The sequence below is a fragment of the Periplaneta americana genome, chromosome 10 (assembly GCF_040183065.1).
Source record: "Periplaneta americana isolate PAMFEO1 chromosome 10, P.americana_PAMFEO1_priV1, whole genome shotgun sequence".
NCBI classification, from domain to species: domain Eukaryota; kingdom Metazoa; phylum Arthropoda; class Insecta; order Blattodea; family Blattidae; genus Periplaneta; species Periplaneta americana.
Genome location: NC_091126.1, coordinates 149,119,841 through 149,139,082, shown reverse-complemented (window position 1 = coordinate 149,139,082; position 19,242 = coordinate 149,119,841). Strand labels below are relative to the sequence as shown.

The window sequence follows — 19,242 nt, the reverse complement described above, 5'->3', positions numbered from 1 at the left end:
ATTTTGCAAATTTGCCGTCATTGAACAGAAACCAAGATGGAGATTTCATTGCAACTAATTAGAAATTCCTCTGTCAGGTATGTAATAAACGATCTTCGCACAAAATAATGTACGATACACGAGCGGTATGTTTTCTTTCAATTCTCGGAAATGAAAAACCTCAACTACGTTTCGCTTTTTCAAACTTTTCCTCGAACATGAAAACTTCAATATACCGCTCTTGTAACGCATATTACTATTGCTTAACTTTCGACTCAGTCATTTTCGGACCATGGTTCCTTATCTCAAATTGATACATGTGCCCTTCGCCATCATCCCTGAAAGTTTGTAACACCACCTTGGAAAAACCCTGTATATTATATTATATTATATTATATTATATTATATTATATTATATTATATTATATTATATTATATTACCACGTACCACCTTTGATTGTGTAACGAGATATAACAGAAATGTTGAGATGTATGAGAATTTCCTTCGTCGGAACAGCAGTACAGTATTGTGGCTCGTGTGGACTCATCCTGCATGTGCGTGAAAATCCGGCAGCAGTGGGTTGTGTTCTCTGTGTTTGTTTAGTTTGCCGATCCACCGGGTTTAGCACCGATAACTGCGCTAGAAGATTCGGATCGGTTTCCATGTTGCACCTAATGTCTGGTGGGAAGACCAACAATGCAATCCATGTGTGTGTGCAGATGATCGCCAGTTACCCCCCACCTGCCCCCGCCGGCCCACTTAGCAATGCTATGACCCGGATCAGCACAGAGTACCGGCTGCAGTTCGCGTGGCCACGCCCCGGGAGAGGGCGCAGCACCCAAGACGTCAAGACCTCAAGCGGGGGTGGGCCGCCCCGCAAGTCCCTCTCCATGGGCGCCATTCGGCCGGTACCCGTCCACAAGAAGCGCGGTGCAGATTTCGAAAGGGGTGAAGAAGGTTAGTTGATCATGATTGTGGGTACCTCAGCCTTGGTTCATATCGCAGTAGTAATCCGATGTCTAAGTAATTTCACTTGAGAGATACAAATGATGTTGCTGTCTCTTCCATTAACGTACACTTTTTTTATATTAATTAGAACAGTCGTTTTTGCTGACATGTCGGTATCTACATAAATAGTTTTAAAATTGTAATATCCAAATACTGCACCTCAAATCATTTAAATTGCCTTTCTTTATTTTTTTTTCAACAAAGACAATCAAACATAACCTATAATAATAATATTTATTTATTTATTTATTTATTTATATTTGATGTGCTTTTCAACAGCAGTGGCCAATTACAGTTCAGCACAAAAATAACAAAAACATAAAACAAAAATAATTATCACACATAAACACAATTACAATTAATTACAATAATGACGATGAATGGATAAATAATGGATGACTTTAAAATACATAACTTACAGTCTTACTAATAAACCGTGTATAGTTTTTATACGAGACTTATGCAGAGTTGAGACAGAAAACGTTACTAATAAACCGTGAATAAACTATGGACGTATAAACAGGCTGTACTATACAATGGGAATTGCTTTGCAGTAGTTATATACACGAAACCCCTTGTTTAAGCGTTGTATATAGGGAAAAAATGACCGCCCCTTTAACAGCTGTTCGTATCGACTGTCATTTTATGATGATGTTTACCTTGTAACCACAGAAGAACAAACCAAAGATCATAGAATTATTAGAATAATATTGCTGTAGTTTGTACTCTTTGACCAAAATGTAGTGTGGTAATCGATTAGAGCCAGTTGTACTATCGATACTTAGCACGCCACAATAGAGCGCTCTACCGGATCCAGTAGAGAACCTCAGATATTCTATTACCTTTCGTAACGAAGTAATGACGAAACTATGACGTAGCTGTGTAACAGTTATACTGTTATACACGACGTATGTAGTGATTATTAGTAAGGAATTTACACATCACTTATAAACGAGCTACTCATTGTATAAATATAAGACAGTTAAACGTCTGTATATAGAGTTTTTATTAGTAAGACCGTTAGAATACTATGAGACAATGATAATTGAGTATAATGCCTAAAAGAATACATTAATGATAAATCGTTGCCAAGAGCAAACTAAGTCTATACATTGAAGGGATCGAATTCGCAGCCATGCATGTTGGCATTTTTAATGCATCTGGAGACTGGTGAAAGAAATTTCGAATTTCTAATATAGAAACGTTTGTGGGCTCTCATATCTTTTGTTTGAATACGTAAGGTAATATTGTTTAAGAAGGAGTCACAGGATATATCACCCTTGAGGACTTTACAAAAAACAGATAATCTAGCTCATGGCGTCTAGCATATAGATTTTGACAATTAAAATGTTCACATTTTCTCTCATAACTGTACCCGGAATTAATGGGCAGAAATCTGAATGAACATAATGATATAAATAATAATAATAATAATAATAATAATAATAATAATAATAATAATAATTTATTTATACTGGCAGATTTAAGCTCATAGGGCAGTGATGTCAAAGCAAGCGCATTTTTCTGACCTTGACGTCGTGCGCGGACATCAAGCGCTTAAGTATGGAAAGAGGAAGGGTTTTGTATATGAATAAGCAGCCTATTGGATTAAGAGCACAGTGGTGCACAAACTTCAAACGGAACGTGAAATTTGATGCCATTTTTATATGGCTTCTTTCTGTGTGATATTATCTATATTGTCTGTAAAACAAAAGTACTAATACCAATTTCTTAATATTGCAGTTGTGTTTTAAATGTTAATAACATAATAGAGAGTTAAGAAGGAAAATTCACATAAATTCCATAGTAGTAGAAATATACTGTACTAAATGGATGAAACCTCATTCACAAAGAAAGTGATATCCCAAAAAAAGAGAGTGACTATGACATGATAAGTTGGAATTTATATTTATGGTACCTTTAGCCTTATAAATGTAATCAATAAACTAATCAAAACAATATTATGCCTACAGTACAAGGCAAAGTTACCTAGGTGCTGTATATGTTTTAAGTGTAACTAATATTTCACAACAAAACTCTTATCGCATTATGCTTTTAAGGTGATATTGGTGAGCAACTTACTATCATCAGAATATTAAATTATTTTCTCGAAATGTGCTGAAGCTATAGAGCTAACATTTTTACAACACATGAGCGCGTATCCTTTGCTTATGATGTAAGAGTAGTTACTTTGTTAATTCATTTCCTTACAAACAATTTCCATGCGAATAGTTCCAAAAATTTCAGTTCACTATCTTCAGTAATAAGTATTTACAGTACATTAGATTTACGAAAATATTCTGTAAGGCTACTAAATAAATAGGCCTATATCTGAAAATTACACTTTTCTATTTTAAAAAAAAGTTGAGAAAATATTCCTTTTGAATAAAAAAATCAAACTTGTGAAAAATGTGCATTAAAATTAAAACTTACATTCTTATAACGCACTTATACTTCTCAGACAAATCTAAAAATTAACATGGATACAGTTTTAATAAGTTCTCTTCCCTTTATCTATTGAATCAGTGCTGGCCATACCTGAATATAGCTCGACCAAGCGGCATATACTACCTCTTTCGTCTGTCTCTTTCGTTTCCGCTGTAAAGCGCTCAGGCTCTCCTGAGCTCTAAAGCGAGCACTTGCTCCTATGGGCATCAATTGACATGACTGCCATAGGGCCTTCTCTTACTCTACCAGGTCACAAAAGTATAGAAACAGTGAAAATTTAACAAAAAGGTGAAGAGCAAAATACTAGCATATTACAAAAAAAATAATAATAATAATAATAATAATAATAATAATAATAATAATACCATAACAATATCGACACTAAGCAACATGAAAATAATATCATATTTAAAAAAAATAATGTAAAATACATTGGAATATAGTAAAAGCAACTCATTTAGTACAGATAGTTAATATGGAAAACGTAAGGAAGAATATAAGAAATGGAATGTAATAAAATAATAATAAAAAAGAAAAGAAATACAAAAAATAAATAAAATTCATAATAAAAAGGATATGATAATAAATTGATCTGATGATGAAGAGAACAAAAATGGGGAAAGGAAGGAAAAGAAATATATATTTTTACAAAACTATCGCAGAGAAAAGGGCTTATAATTGAAATTAATTTGAATTGAAAAAGTGAAATTTTAGTTTATTTTTTAAACTAGACAATGTCCGACAGTCTCTGACATGTTGTGGTAGAGAGTTCCAGAGATGAGCTGCAGAGACGGTGGAAGATGAAGAGTAGAAGGATGTTCTGTGTTTAGGAATGGAGAGTGTGATATGGTATTTTGAGCGAGTATCTATTTCGTGATATGAGGACAAATGCTGAAAACGAGAGGCTAAGTAGCTAGCTAGCTACAAATATTTCCAAATTTCCAGAAGAAATATCACACGACTGGAAGAGTTCAATTATATTGTTCTTATAAAGCATATTGCATAAATGAATAGAGGCCATTCAAACAGAAGAGAAAATCTCTGTTCAGTAGATGTCTTTCACGTAAATGCTGGTTATAAAAAATGTTGCAGCTGTCGCGTTACCGCTGTGTATATCGCTGTTACGAGCATGGTAAATGCGATGTAAAACTTTAGCACGACTTGCGTCCACAAGCACACAGCAAAATTGTGAATCGCTCTCATAAGCACGTGTGAAGTGAGTTTACGTGGACATCGTCTCCCCATGCCAACTAGGCAATCAAAGCGTTTGGATACCGTGAAGGTCACGACAGCATTGTTGACGGTTTCTTTATTCACACCTGAAATTTACTGTAATGTGAAAAGCCGCGTACAGATATAGCTGAGATTGTGATTCTTCACTGACCGTTTCACATGTAATCGATTTTCTAGCATTGTAGTGACCGTACAGCGAACACATTTCATATTTGAGGAGGTACTTTTCAAATCGTATTATGCCCATTGAAGCAAAATTTTCAGGAGAGAAGAGAAATCGTTAATTCCTAAACCCTTGGAGATAAATTTAAATTTCAAGTGTAGAAAACTATTTATAGATTTCGAGATTCAGGATATATTTTCATTGAAATCATTTTCAAAATGGGATTATAGATAATCACAGAAACAGCATGGACATAAAGTGGTTTGATGTGGAATACTACATAAATGAATTCTGAATTTTGAATATGTTTCAAATTTAGTAAATTTGTTTGCATAAACAAAACATAGCCTAATATATAAGCTAATCTTTTTTTAGATGTTTGATTGTCTTATTCTGAAAAAGGCTGTTAGGGAAGGTGTAATGATACAATTTAGTATACAGGACGGTTTAACATGTGGGAGAATACTGAATTTAATTTTTATTTCAAAGTTGTGACAATCCTCCATCTTCCAAGCAATCACGCCTTGTTATATCTTCGCCGGTTTCAAGACTTTCTTCGATCATCCAAATTTTGATATAGAAGTTCAAGTCATCATTAGTTCTTCAGTCCTCTCCATACCTTTTCTTCAATAAATCCTGTACATCAGTTTTCTTCTTTTTTGAGATCCTGTTTTGTAGAGGCATCACCGATGGAACGGTACTTCATCCAGTTTTCTACACTTTTTCAAAACAGAGCTATATTTCTTTGACGGATCATCCATGTGGTATGTGGGTTCCATATTCATTAACACATTAATCTGTTCATTTTTCCTTCCATCTTCATTAACAGTATATAGTAGAAACAAACCATACACTTGTAACCAATAATCAACTGATATTGGGCGGCAATATACAGCTAAGAATTAGCTTCAAATCATTCAGTGCAAAGAACTTTACGCAAAGAAATTGTCCTTTTTATATTGACGAGGACTTAATATTGTTTGAAATGGACGAAGATATGGACAAAATATAATTTGGGACATAATACATTTAGACGCGAACTAACTTCACCATTGGATAGAGCGTGTTCAGAATTTGCGGAAATGATATAACACTCAATTACGTCAAAAAGTGGACTTAATACAATTTGAAAAGTACCTCCTCATTTATCTGCTTCCGGTCTTCGACGTTTTCGATATTTTAACAAATATGTCTTCAGTATTTCATGTGATTTTTCAGATTCCTCGCACAGGCTCAAGAAACTTAGTTTGGAATTATGACGAAGGTATTTGTTTTAAGTGCAATTTCAAACCATGACAAATATAAATATTTTCACTTTTCTTCTGGCCTACTGAAGTGTTTAGAATTGCCACATTCCTAAGATCAGCTACTTAGTTCGTATCATTCACCCGTGTAGTTCAATTAATGATACTCCTCCAGAGAATAATCAAGAGAATCGATATAATCGTGTATATTTGTGACTAGTTGCAGGAAATGGGACCTAAAGTCGGATTTTACATTTTTTTTGTTGTTTTTTTTTTTTGTGGTTTCAAAAAGGGGATGAAATACTGAGCATTAAAAAAAATTCATGGTTCTAGGTGCTATAGAGTTTAATATATTACTTATTGAATGTTGATATTACATTATGTACTCTTCGAGAAAAATGCAATTACAGTTTTCATTTGTTTTCTTAGCAACTGTAAGAAGTTTTAGGTATTTAAGAAGCACTGTGTAAAACTATGTCCTAGTTTAGTATGTATAAAATGCCTACAGGTAGCGCAAGATGTCAAAACATAGAAATGCAGTTTTTACACCGCAAATTCGTTATTTTGTTCTTCTGTAAAACTTCCTTTCACGACTTCAGGTCCCTTCAGCGCAACATGTCACATTTTTCAAAGACTTCTCTTTATTTTTAACGCTACACAAAATGCATCATTCCTGCAGTACAATGGAAGCTCTTAAGTTCGACAGAAATCAAGTTAGACATCCTATAGTTCGACTGCTTACGTTGTAGAATTAGACACGTACCTATACGGGGATTAAGAAATGGGTTTGCCATTTGAACGGGAATTGGTTCTGTGTCTTATAGTGATACTTTTGTTAATGGAAAACAGAATATTTCATTGATTAGGATATCCATATTGATCACTGATTTTAAATTAATGAACTCTTCTTTTTCTATTTGAGAATTGTGCCGATTGTGAGACGGAACTGTCGAAACCCACTGTGTTACTAGAACCGCGTACACAAGTCTCGGGTCTGGCAGGAAATCCAAGCCATTTTGTCAGAGGGAATCAACGAGTGCTCATTGTTACTTGTACTGCCGTATACTGTACTTAAAGAATATATGAGAGAATCATGATTGACAGAGGAAACTAAATTTTGAGCAATAAACAGTTCCATTATTTATTGTTTATTTTTAGTAAAATAACATGTACAAAAATACAGTCTTAATTCTTCCCCAAATGAGTAAAAACCCGTGCTCAGGGAGTTATCTGAACACATACTTAACACAAATACAGATAATTATTTGACACAAAGTGGGTCTAGGAAAAAATATTATAGAAATAAATTTACTTCAAAAAATACAATTTCAATTTTAACAATTTAACTCATACATATTAAACCAATATATATTCTTTAAAAATTAAATTCCCGACGCTACTTTTTAAATTTCTGATACTAAAATTTTCCAAATTTGGGTATTTTTCAATTATTTTACTATATAACCTTGGACGAAAGTAGGTACCATGGCTAAGAGCTGTGCTTGTGAAACACTTTGGTTTCTCTAGTCGTGTAAAATGAATCTTTTAGTTCAATATTTATGATGTTACAATTTGAAATTGTTGCGATTTTAATGTATGAAGTTTAATAAGGCAATATAATAAATTGTTTAATTTTCAAAACATTAAAATCAGTGAATAAAAGCTCGGATGAGTAATCAATTGGTTTATTAAGGCAAATTTTAATTATTATTTTCTGAATAAGTATTAGTGGAGTGAAATTAGAATTACAAGCATTTCCCCACCCTAAAATTCCATGCTGGAGAATGGATTGAAATAAAGCTAAATAAATTAGACGTAAAATATTAACTGGTAAATATGACCGAAGTATAACAAAGATATAAATTGTTTTACGTAATCTGTTGCACAAGTATGTAATATGTTTATTCCATCCTAATTAATCTGGGACATTCACAATTTTGAGAAGAACAATCAGAATGATGAATTTTGAGCTTAAGAGAAGATTGAGGAGTTTAAGACCACTGGACCTTAGTGTAAACGGAACAACAGTTGTTTTGGATGTAGATTTAGATTAGCACTATTGTGATATTAAGCCAGAAATACTAGGGACCGAGATTGACAAAAAAAACAATATTGACACAGTTAACCTTTTACATTTTCTCTTCGATTATCCTAATGTTAAACAGGATAATTAGGGGAGAGATGGGTAGTATCGGACATCGGGTAATATCGGACAGTGCATTTCTTTCATCTACCACCAGATGGTAGTACTTGAATAACATGATTACGTTTCTGTATGCGACATCACAGAAACGTAACCATGTCATTCAGGGACTATCATCTGGTGGTAGATGAAAGAAACTCACTGTCCGATATTACCCGATGTCCGATACTACCCAACTCTCCCCTATACTAGAGATCGTGAATGATAGAGGAAAGAAAAACGTTGAGAAGTAAAAACTGTAACTCTTACTTTGACTGCTATGAACTTAATGGATATAAGAGTGTTTGTGATTGACGGAAAACTAAATTTTTCGCAATACTTTTCAACTATTTATTTTGTGATAAAAATTCTAAAATCTGTATAAAATCTGTGATTGACACATAAAACCAAAGTTTACACAATAAACTCTTTCAGTTTTTACATTATCATAATGTTAAACGAGGTATACCAGAAATTGCAACTAGCAGAGGGATTTAAAATTAACGCTTTAAAAATGTCTATTATTTGGACTAACATGAACTTAAAAGGAATGTGCGAGAGTTGTGATTGCTAAAGATTTCTGTCTGTTAATTTGCCCGTTATAATCCTAATGAATAATTTATACCAGTGATAGCGATTGAAAAAGAAAACTGCAATTTGCATAATCAATTTTTCCAGCTATTTTACTGTACATTTTAGAGATAGTGACTGACAGATGAAGCAATATTTGCACACTAAATATTTCCAACCATTACTTGGACTACCATAAACATAAACATAATGGATCAGAGATCGTAATTGAAAGAAGAAATAAATGTTTTGATAGTAAACCTTTGCAACTGTCATTCGGACTCTGATAAATATATAAGAGAACTTAATAAATGAAAGCGAAGTTTACAATTGTTTCTGGATTACTGGAGATCGGGAATGTCCGAGGATACCTAAATTTCGGCAACAGAAATTTGCCATATTAATTATAGTATGTTTTTGAACGCGATATATTAAAGATGGTAGACCAATAGTCTTGTTTCAGAGGACAATTAATTAATCCAGTTTTAACTGAGTAAAACAAAAAAATTTTAAATGGTACCAACTTTCTGGACGATCTTCGGACAAAAATTGAGAATATTTTACAATTCGGTTGTTCTGCTATCCAAAGGACAACTTAAAATTTCGGACATATCGTCTTGAAAACTATTTTTTTTTCCAGAAACTCACACGTTAACATTCGTAAAAAAATTCCTGTGCGGTGATTTCATTTCAGTATAGGCCTACATCTGATACCGGAAACATGTTATTCTGAATTACGTATTACAAGTGGCTACCACGTTAGCCAGAGCTGAATTAGACCATCTTAATATAAAATAAATCTTATCAAACGTGTTAAATTGAGGTATATTGTAATCACTACTGACAATGATAACGAATAGTGCCTTGATTTTGATGATGATAATTAGGCCTGTGATCATACGAAGAAAGATGAAGAAGCTGAAGAAAAACAGGAGTTAGAAAATGAAGAAAAAGAAGATAAGGTGAATGTCACAATAACTATGAATATGATGTGATTATTAAAACGGCAGTAAAATTTACGAGAATGTTGATGACCAGGCTTAGGATCCGGGATACTTTAGCAACCAATGTACGTACAACTCGACTATAGAGTTCCTTGAACATAGTAGACAGACATACTGTGATTGTAAACAATGACGTCAATGTGCTTCGTCATATTCTACTGTTAATAGTAGGCCTTCAAACTAGTGACGGTGGAAAATGAAGTAGGATACATTCCTCACAAGTTTTCATGTCCCTCGGCGACATTGAAGTCGTTAGCATTACAATGAACAACCATGTAGTACATACTTGCAACTAGTTCGAAAAAACTGTTCACTATGAATTGAAAATGCACTGTGATGGCCTGAGTTCGTTTCGTAGGGAGAGACGGAAGAATACTGTGACTCTGAACACGAACCGGATTTTAGTCTAACGCACAGGTAAACAAAACTCACCGCGCCACCGCACTCCATCTATACTCCGTTGCACTGTTAACTTCACTTCATTCTTAAGTTGTCTCGGATCCTAAGCCTGGTGATGATATTTTCACAGAAAGATCAAAGTGTCCCTGTTGTAGATCTTGGAGATCCACAGGATAGTCGACCTGGTTGGCGAGTTAGTATAGCGCTGGCCTTCTATGCCCAAGGTTGCGGGTTCGATCCCGGGCCAGGTCGATGGTATTTAAGTGTGCTTAAATGTGACAGGCTCATGTCAGTAGATTTACTGGCATGTAAAAGAACTCCTGCGGGACAAAATTCCGACACATCCGGCGACGCTGATATAACCTCTGCAGTTGCGAGCGTCGTTAAATAAAACATAACATAACATCCACAGGATAGTGGGAGATAGGGTTTCCACTTTTTATAGAAAGTCGACATTAGTAGCAGCAGGGATGTGAGCGATGTGCTTGCTGCTTATGTCCCTCCCCGAGGAAAACTCCTTGGTACTAATTTCTGTTAGAGACTCAGTAAACCCCAGAGCCATAGTTGGGCCGTAGGGATTAGATCAATGGACAAAATCTATTACCCCATCGGGAATCGAATCCGCGGCCTTCCGGCAACGCTTTAACCTCGACACTACAGCACACCCAGTCGTTATCAATGGCGATGATAAAATAACGGCCGGTGATGATTAGAGTCTTGCGTTTGGTTACTTTGAATACAAGTTAGGTCTACATCGATCATACTACCATCGCTTGGTAAGCAAGTTGCGAGTCAACAGTTCACTCTGCAATCTTCCCGCACGCTTTATGTACCTCTGTTTATAAGTCGGAGATCAACAGGAACAATACTCATGTACAGAATACCACTTGAATTTAATAACAACAATAATAAAGTATTTATTTAAAGGCAGCTTATATGCAATAAAAGATTTTTACCAGCGATAGACTAAACTAAAAATAATTCAGGAACCAGTTCCTTTAATTTCAGGAGCCATTACATTTTGTCCACACATGCAATGAGAAGACCATTCGAGCTAAGATAAAGATACATATACTAAAATATATTAAACAATATTAAATATTTATGCATTGCAAACACACACTCTCAGAGACGCTCTGAAGCTATGTAGAACAACATGTTGAGATATGCAATAAATGTAAAGATATTCGTATTTCTTCTTACAACCGCTTTTGTTAACTTTATGTATTGGTCGTTACTGGACATGACTGTTTTGCTGCCCACTTACACCAAATTTCCATCCTCCCATCTTCAGAGTGTTCTCTGTGTCATGAAATTGGCTCCATCATGAACAAAGAAAATTTAATCATATGTGCAAAATTAAGTGATTGTGGTCACAACTTAACGAAATTTTATTGGGAAGCAAGACGGCGAATGACAATATGCCAAGTGCTTGAATATTAAAATAATAATAATAATAATAATAATAATAATAATAATAATAACAACAACAACAATACTTATGGCTTTTAAGATATCGGAGGTTCATTGCCGCCCTCACATAAGCTCGCCATCGATCCCTATCCTGAGCAAGATTAATCCAGTCTCTACAATCATATCCCACCTCCCTAAAATCAATTTTAATATTATCCTCCCATGTACGTCTCGTCCTCTCCAAAGATCTTTTTCCCTAGGCCTCTCAACTAACACTCTATATGCATTTCTGGATTCGCCTATATGAGCTGCATGCTCTGCCCATCTAAAACGCCTGGATAATAATGATAATGCTAATAATAATCGTAGTAACATAAGAGAAATCGAAGTCTTAAAAAAAATTTGAACTCAAGAAACAATTAAATTTCCACATAAATATTTTTAGTCGCCATGGCTCGGAATTTGTACACCCCTGAATTTTACAGTAATTAAAACGCATCTAAATACTTTGGATCTAATTGAAGTTTCTAATTAACAAATTAAAAACTTACAAATGCCAACACAAACTTAAAATAAAACAAACTATGAGCGCGTGCTTTGTGAGTCTCTACATATTACAATCAACGATGGTAAACATTTCAAGTGTTTCAAATGAAAAGTGTTTCTTTCTTTCTCATAAAATACATTTTCTTCTTTCCTAAAGCCGTGCTCGCTACCAAATTCTTTTATTGTAGCATTTATTTCCAATCGCCTAGCTTTGTTTTGTTTTCGTGTATTCACTGAACAGCAGACCTAAACTAAGTAGCTTTGGATGTCGTCAACCTGTACTCTGTTCCGGGTTGATTGGAGGCTTTAGGTAACCAAACGCAGAACTCTAGTGATGATCTGCACGTATGTTGTGTTCGATAGCTGAAGGCATATACACATATACGGTCCTACAGCCACGAGAACTACTCTGAATAGTAGTAGTGGTCGCACCAGTAGTCGTAATGGCTATTCGTGACGTCATAATAAGCTACAAATTACAGACAATATAACCAGCGTATAGATATTATACAGTATGGACACTTCGCATCGGTACTTTTGATGTAGCAGGACTGATTTCAATGACCTTCAAACCAGTTTGAGCGTGAGATTCTGCTTTCTCCCAGGAGTTGGCACTGACATCACACCAGCTAGCAGTCGACACAGCGGAAATATAACACATAATTCATACATCTAGGTACATTATGTACTCAAATAAAATAAATTAGACCGATGAAATAATAAATCCGTCATTAACTGTAACGTCTTTATAATAAGAGTTGAGACATTGACCCCCATCAACAATTAAAATATATAATGATTTGATAGCGCTGAAAATGGAAAAACAAAACTCCTATGAGAAGTAAAACCATATACCTATATTACATTGTATACAAATATTAAACGAAATTGATACATAATTTTATAATGTATTATATTATTTTATAATATAATTTATTATGTATAAAATATAAACAATTATTATTACAACTAGTTTGTCACTGAGAAATAAGGAAAAGCTGTTAACTTGAATTTATTTGAAGCAAAGCGTTACTGGATTATGCAATAAGGTAGGCGATGTTTGGATCCTGTGTCTCAACTTTGTTCTTAATTATTATCTTAGCGTGTGCTCGATTAAACTAACCTCTAGCGCTTGAAAGTGGAACTAAACGCCGGCGCACAGAGAAACAAAACACAGGAAAATTCTCTCAGTGTCCATTCTTTGCAATCCCTATTCGTTGATATAACCTTTCGCTTTTACAATCTTTAGATCCGTCCAGCATTAGCCTATAGTTTTAAAATAGTTCAAGAGAGACTGCATTATAATAAAATTAGGAACGGGAAAAGAAATTCGTGTGTTACAATTCGTGTTTATGGTCAGGCTTTAGATGAATAAATTACACTCAAGAAAGTATTCCCCCGCTGTCTTTATTAACGTTCATTTTTACACTTGTAAGACAATTACTATTCAACCTAAACGCTTCTCTTTTTATGCCACTATCCAATTAAAAATGGAAATGAAGTAAATCAACTAAATGCCGGAAACAATGTATGAACATATTGTGAGATAATTAATTTAAAGAGATATTCAGCCTATATATCCATTGGAGAGGGAGTCTTAAATAATTATTGATATGTATCTTTATCAATTAGTGTTTAAGGGAAGAGGATAATGAATATTTGAAATTCCTTGTTTCTTTTTACTTAAAAACTTAAAATTTGTTGTATGCTGAACATCCGTTCCTATAAAATCTAAATTTAAGTATTAGTTTTTTTTTTTAAGCAAAGGGGGCCCAAATTTGAAATTTAGCCCCATTTGTAACTATTTACAGAAATTGGTATAACTCAGTCAGTTTTTTAGATCTTTGAAAAGTTCTTTTACCATTGGATTCACAAGAATACTTCTTACAAAATGTCTTCACTTGATTTTTTATATGCTTTACAGAAACATTATAACTGATTTTAGAATAACATGGATTTCAGTTTTCGAGTCCACTTCTGTGCATATTATTTATTATTTTCATAGTCAATTTGAACGTCAAATTTCTAATGAAGCCAAATCTTTTTAAATAGTCTGTTTAAGATCTGTACAAAATTTGAACTTCCTATTATTGATTGTTTCTGAGTTATATCAATTTATTTATGTTGAGCACTGTGATCAAAAAAGCAATTTACGGAAAAACATCTAAAGAGTCACTTGACATAAACTTTCACTTGAGTCAGGCAATGATTGTTGTTGGTTTACTATATTTACTACCTCTTTTTACATTTTCTGCCTAATTTTTTAGCAGTTCCTCACAGTTTCATATTATTTACTAGTCTAACCTTCTATTTGCTAATCTTGCCCATGATGTGTAACTATACAGGATGTTTCTGAGGTGGTGTTACAAACTTTCAGGGATGATGGCGAAGGGCACATGTATCAATTTGAGATAAGGAACCATGATCCGGAAATGATTGAGTCGAAAGTTACAAGCAAAAATAGTTGTGTGGAAATGGAATTGTAATTTGCCAACACGTGCCCTCCTTCCCTTAACCTTTGGAACAGTCGTGGAAAAATGGTATGGGCCGGATGTCTCCTACGTGGGTACTTGCCCCAATACAATCTGTGAGTTTGTCTACTTTTACCATTGGTTCATCCGTATTTGAAAATCAGGTCTGCTTATTCCGCTCTCGTGTACTCTTCCATTTCACTAGGACTGATCGACTGGACACTGAAACTTGTACACATACACTGCTTTCTACAGACGTGCATATCAGGACCGACCATGTCCGTTACACATTACGCTATCTGCATTGCTTTAGTGTAGTTTCCTGTCCCCACCCCTCAGACAGCGCACTGAATGGAATACTGTAAGTAGACAACGTAAACAACGTCAAATGAATACAGTATGTGAAAGATGTACAGATAAATACACATAAATAAGGTGTACAGAGGAATAAAATTATTTAATTTCCACACAACTATTTTTGCTTGTAACTTTCGACTCGGTCATTTCCGGACCAGGGTTCCTTATCTCAAATTGATACATGTGCCCTTCGCCATTATCCCTGAAAGTTTGTAACACCATCTCAGAAACACTCTGTATATACAAATGCACTATTTATTTTTATTTTGTTTGTATGTATGTATGTATTTATTTATTAACACTACAATTGGGTATACACCCGGTGGCAGTGATATATCATATACAATAATACCATTATAATTCTACAATAATATTACAGCAATTAAAAAAAGTAAAAAATTAAGTAAAATAAACCTAAATTTATTTCTAACTATAAATAAATAGATGCAATAAACCTAGGACTATATATAAAAACTATTCTATAATAACGCCTGCAATAAGCAAAAGTAAACCTAACTTATATGTACTTCTATTTCACCCGGCTATTACCAGTTTAAGTAATTACATATCACCTTAATTAATTACAAATCAACTTAATTAAATATCATCTTAATTAATTGCATATCACCTTAATTTATTTACATATCAACTAAATTACATATCACCTTAATTTATTTACATATCAACTAAATTACATATCTTCTTAATTAATTACATATCAACTTAATTAATTACATGACACAGCTCAGATATTTACACTGCACCTACAATTACATTTTCAGTCTAATCTTCTCAACCTTTCCTTTTAGTAGGTTATTTTACACAAATGCACTATAAAACACAAAACTACATTATCTGCAATATATATAATACACACTGTTTATATATTACGTGTTTCAAAAACTACTATTTCTGTCAAGATGTAACAACCACATTTCTGTACTTCAGATCAAAACAATTTTCAAGCATTCTGACAGAAACAACTGAAGGAATAATATCAGCTCCTGCTAGCTAGTGAATAAAACGAACAACTATTTGAGATAGTGCTGCCACACTATTGAATAATGAAATCATATAAAATAAACAACCGAAATCAGATTGAGAATGCGGTAAATTTGAAATAAATGAGATTGGAAAATGGAAGTGGGCGTAGCCTTTTAAATACCCGGCTAACAGAGTTTAAAAAATGGCATCATTAAATGTCATAGTATTGAATTAGGGCTTAAATTTTATTTGTAATATATTCTCTACAGTCAAAAGATTATTTTAAGCGAAAAAATAATTAATGTGAATTTTAGTCAAATTTCAGTATCCTCTTCCTTTAAAATGACATAACAATGAAAAACTGTCGCAACACTTCTGGAGAACGGAATTCTTGTCATGATAGTTTGAATTAGCTGTCGAGTTAAATGTACTTTAACACTGTTACCGACATTGATGGAGAATTAGGAGCGCCTGAATTATAAGTCCTTGTAGTTTTTAATGTAGGCCTTATATTTTATGTCTGTTTTCAATGAATTATTAGGTTTGAATTAATCTTTCATCTAGTCCTTTGTCAATGCATTTTTCTTCAACGAATGGGAAAAGTGTACGATAATTTTGGGAAAAAAAATACTATAGTTTTGAGCTGCTAGTACGATACTTCAGCATTAAGTCTGGCAATACTGACCCAGCGCCGTATTGAGGCTGGCTCACAATAAACCGGGAACGGAAACGAGAACGAGAACGGAAATAATGTTAAAATAAATGTATTTAAATGTGAGCGTTTACAATAGTTCATTGTGAATCCTGGCATTTAAATACATTTATTTTAACAATATTTCCTTTCTCGTTCTCGTTTCCGTTTCCGTTCTCGGTTTATTGTGAATCAACCTTTACGTAGCAGAGTAGATCCCGTGGTTGGAGAATTATAGTTAAGCTGTATTATTAGTGCCGCATAATTGCGAACATTATTTCATGTTACCGTATATATTGTCTCAACTATATGAGTGTGCAAATTGATTTATTTCTAAGGAATAAAATCGACTTAGTATACAAAGTAAGTTTGTAAATGTACCCACATTCCGATTTAAAATATTTAATGCAACAGTTTTTAGCTGAATGTAAATGAGTACTCTACTTTTAATATAAAAACGTTTTGGTGTGTACCGTGTTTAATGAATACGCAGGATACAATAACAAATCCTTCTTATTTTTATGAAAGTTTATTTTTAATTGATTCGTGTATTTCTTCGTGGGGTATAAAAGAGCTCGTGAAACGATATGAACCAGTCTACTGGGTATAAAACGGCAAACGAACATCTCTGCGTGCGATGTGAACCAAGGTTGTGATATTCACAAATGTGCACTGGCAATCCATGTAATTGTACTGTGCATAAATTCTTTACAACTCCTCGATGCTGCAGTACTACGACTCATTGTTGTTTACGTCGATGGGCCTTGTTGTAGTACTAGGGAAGTAGTGAAACTTATTGAGGTGGAGCAATATATTGTTTAGTTAGTTATATGCAGCACATGAAAACGCGTCAAGATTCAGTTCATTGCTGAGAATATATAAAATGTTGCATACTTCACATCGTACCAGCTACATTTCATTGATTCAGGGGCGTCTGAGTTGGAGCCTCTTGTAGGCCCAGAGGCGGCGGATACTGCCGTTGAGGAGCTGCAGGGAGAAGAGAAGATTCAAGACGAAATATTAAGCAAAGAGGAGAAACCCCGGCGCAGGTGAGAACTGCATGTACACTAAAAGAATGGAGAATTTTCTTTTATAAATTAAACATAATGATTTTCTCACTTCTGCACTCTAGGAAGGAAATAAAGACAGAATACAAGAAAAAGTTCCGCCCATTCTCGCAGTATGACTATGTAGAGGGAAAGTTCCTGAAGAAGACTGATGTGGTCCAATTACCCGAGGCCATGACTGAACTGCCGCCGAGTGACTCGTGGTATAGAGAAGTTCTGGAGTTACGCAAGAAGGCTGGTGAATACAAGGTAGGTTATATAAAGTTAGTGCATTTAAATGGTTCCGAGCTGAGCGCTGGGTTGGAGAAATTGGCTTCCCTTTGAGGTATACTGGGTGTTCATTTCAAAGTGTATCATGACGTCACTGTTGTGAGTCAGCGATTTGAAGCGAGTTTCAGCTTTTATGTCAGAGAAGTTGTCTATTAATCAAGGCGTTCAATCTGAACTTGAGAACGTGTACGGTATAACTTGAACGTCGTAGCAACAGATGGCGGTCTGTACGGTCTGTGTGCTACCATAACCTCTTTCGAACTGTGTTTTGCGCGGGCAAGTCGTACGCAGGGTATTTGTTATCATCGGTTGCGTACGGTAACATTCCACAGTACAAATCAAATGCTCCGTGTCCATGTTGACCGTCGAAGTTAATGTCAACAGATACGTAAGTAATCGTCTTAACTCTCTCCACATATCCCGACAATAAGAAAAAAACTCACCTCAGTACGTGTTTCCAAACAGATCACATTCCTGCCACTACAGGTGTTACCGTACGTGTCGGTAAGTACTCTTCAGAATGAACGCCGTACTTGCTATGCAACTTCTCTGGCACATAAGTAATACGGCTCTGTGGAAGTGTAGGAAGATTGAATTCTGTAGGCTCTATGACTAGCCACATGACGACATGCAGCGAGCCATGACACACTTTGAACTGAACACGCAGTACTTGTGTGTAGAACATAGAAGGCGACGTCTTGGAAATGTTGCGGGGGCAGGACTCTACACAAGAGGAAACTTTAATTTTTCTTTCTCAAAAACGTCCATATATACAGAAAATAACATCGTTTGATTTTTTAATATGGTATTCATGGAAATTACTTAACCCAAGATGGTTGAAAACTACGGCCCTTATTCACTACTTTTCTCTTTCACTGTTTTGTAAATGCCACCTTTTGCCTAAGCTCTTTCACCTGCGGAAGTAGATTAAATTAATTATCTTATTTAAAAAAATTGTAGCCATAGATGGTGCTAAGGGAAGTTAATTTTGGTAACTGAAACATTGTTTTATTTCATAATAATAAGTCAGAGGTAGAAAGACAATCAAATGATACAAATTCTGAAGTTTTCATTGTTAGCAACTCTTGCGTGAATAAGGAGAAGGATTCGTATGCAAGATGTACCAAGTATAATGCTTCCAGACTCATTCTACGCACATTTTACCCAGCATATCTATAACCATTTTTCTGTGATGCAGGTTTTATTTAACGA

At 34.5% G+C, this 19,242-nt stretch overlaps 1 protein-coding gene across 13 annotated transcripts in view; it reads left to right on the top strand.

The window, feature by feature from the left end:
• The window catches only part of LOC138708096 (nuclear protein MDM1-like), a 945,585-nt gene that overhangs the window by 776,422 nt on the left and 149,921 nt on the right, over positions 1-19,242 (top strand). For all 13 annotated transcript variants that reach the window (XM_069838271.1, XM_069838273.1, XM_069838272.1 and 10 more), the window contains 3 exons: positions 700-937; positions 17,622-17,742; positions 17,826-18,009. In XM_069838271.1, coding sequence (XP_069694372.1) covers positions 700-937; positions 17,622-17,742; positions 17,826-18,009 — 543 coding nt within the window. The remainder of the gene's footprint in view (positions 1-699; positions 938-17,621; positions 17,743-17,825; positions 18,010-19,242) is intronic.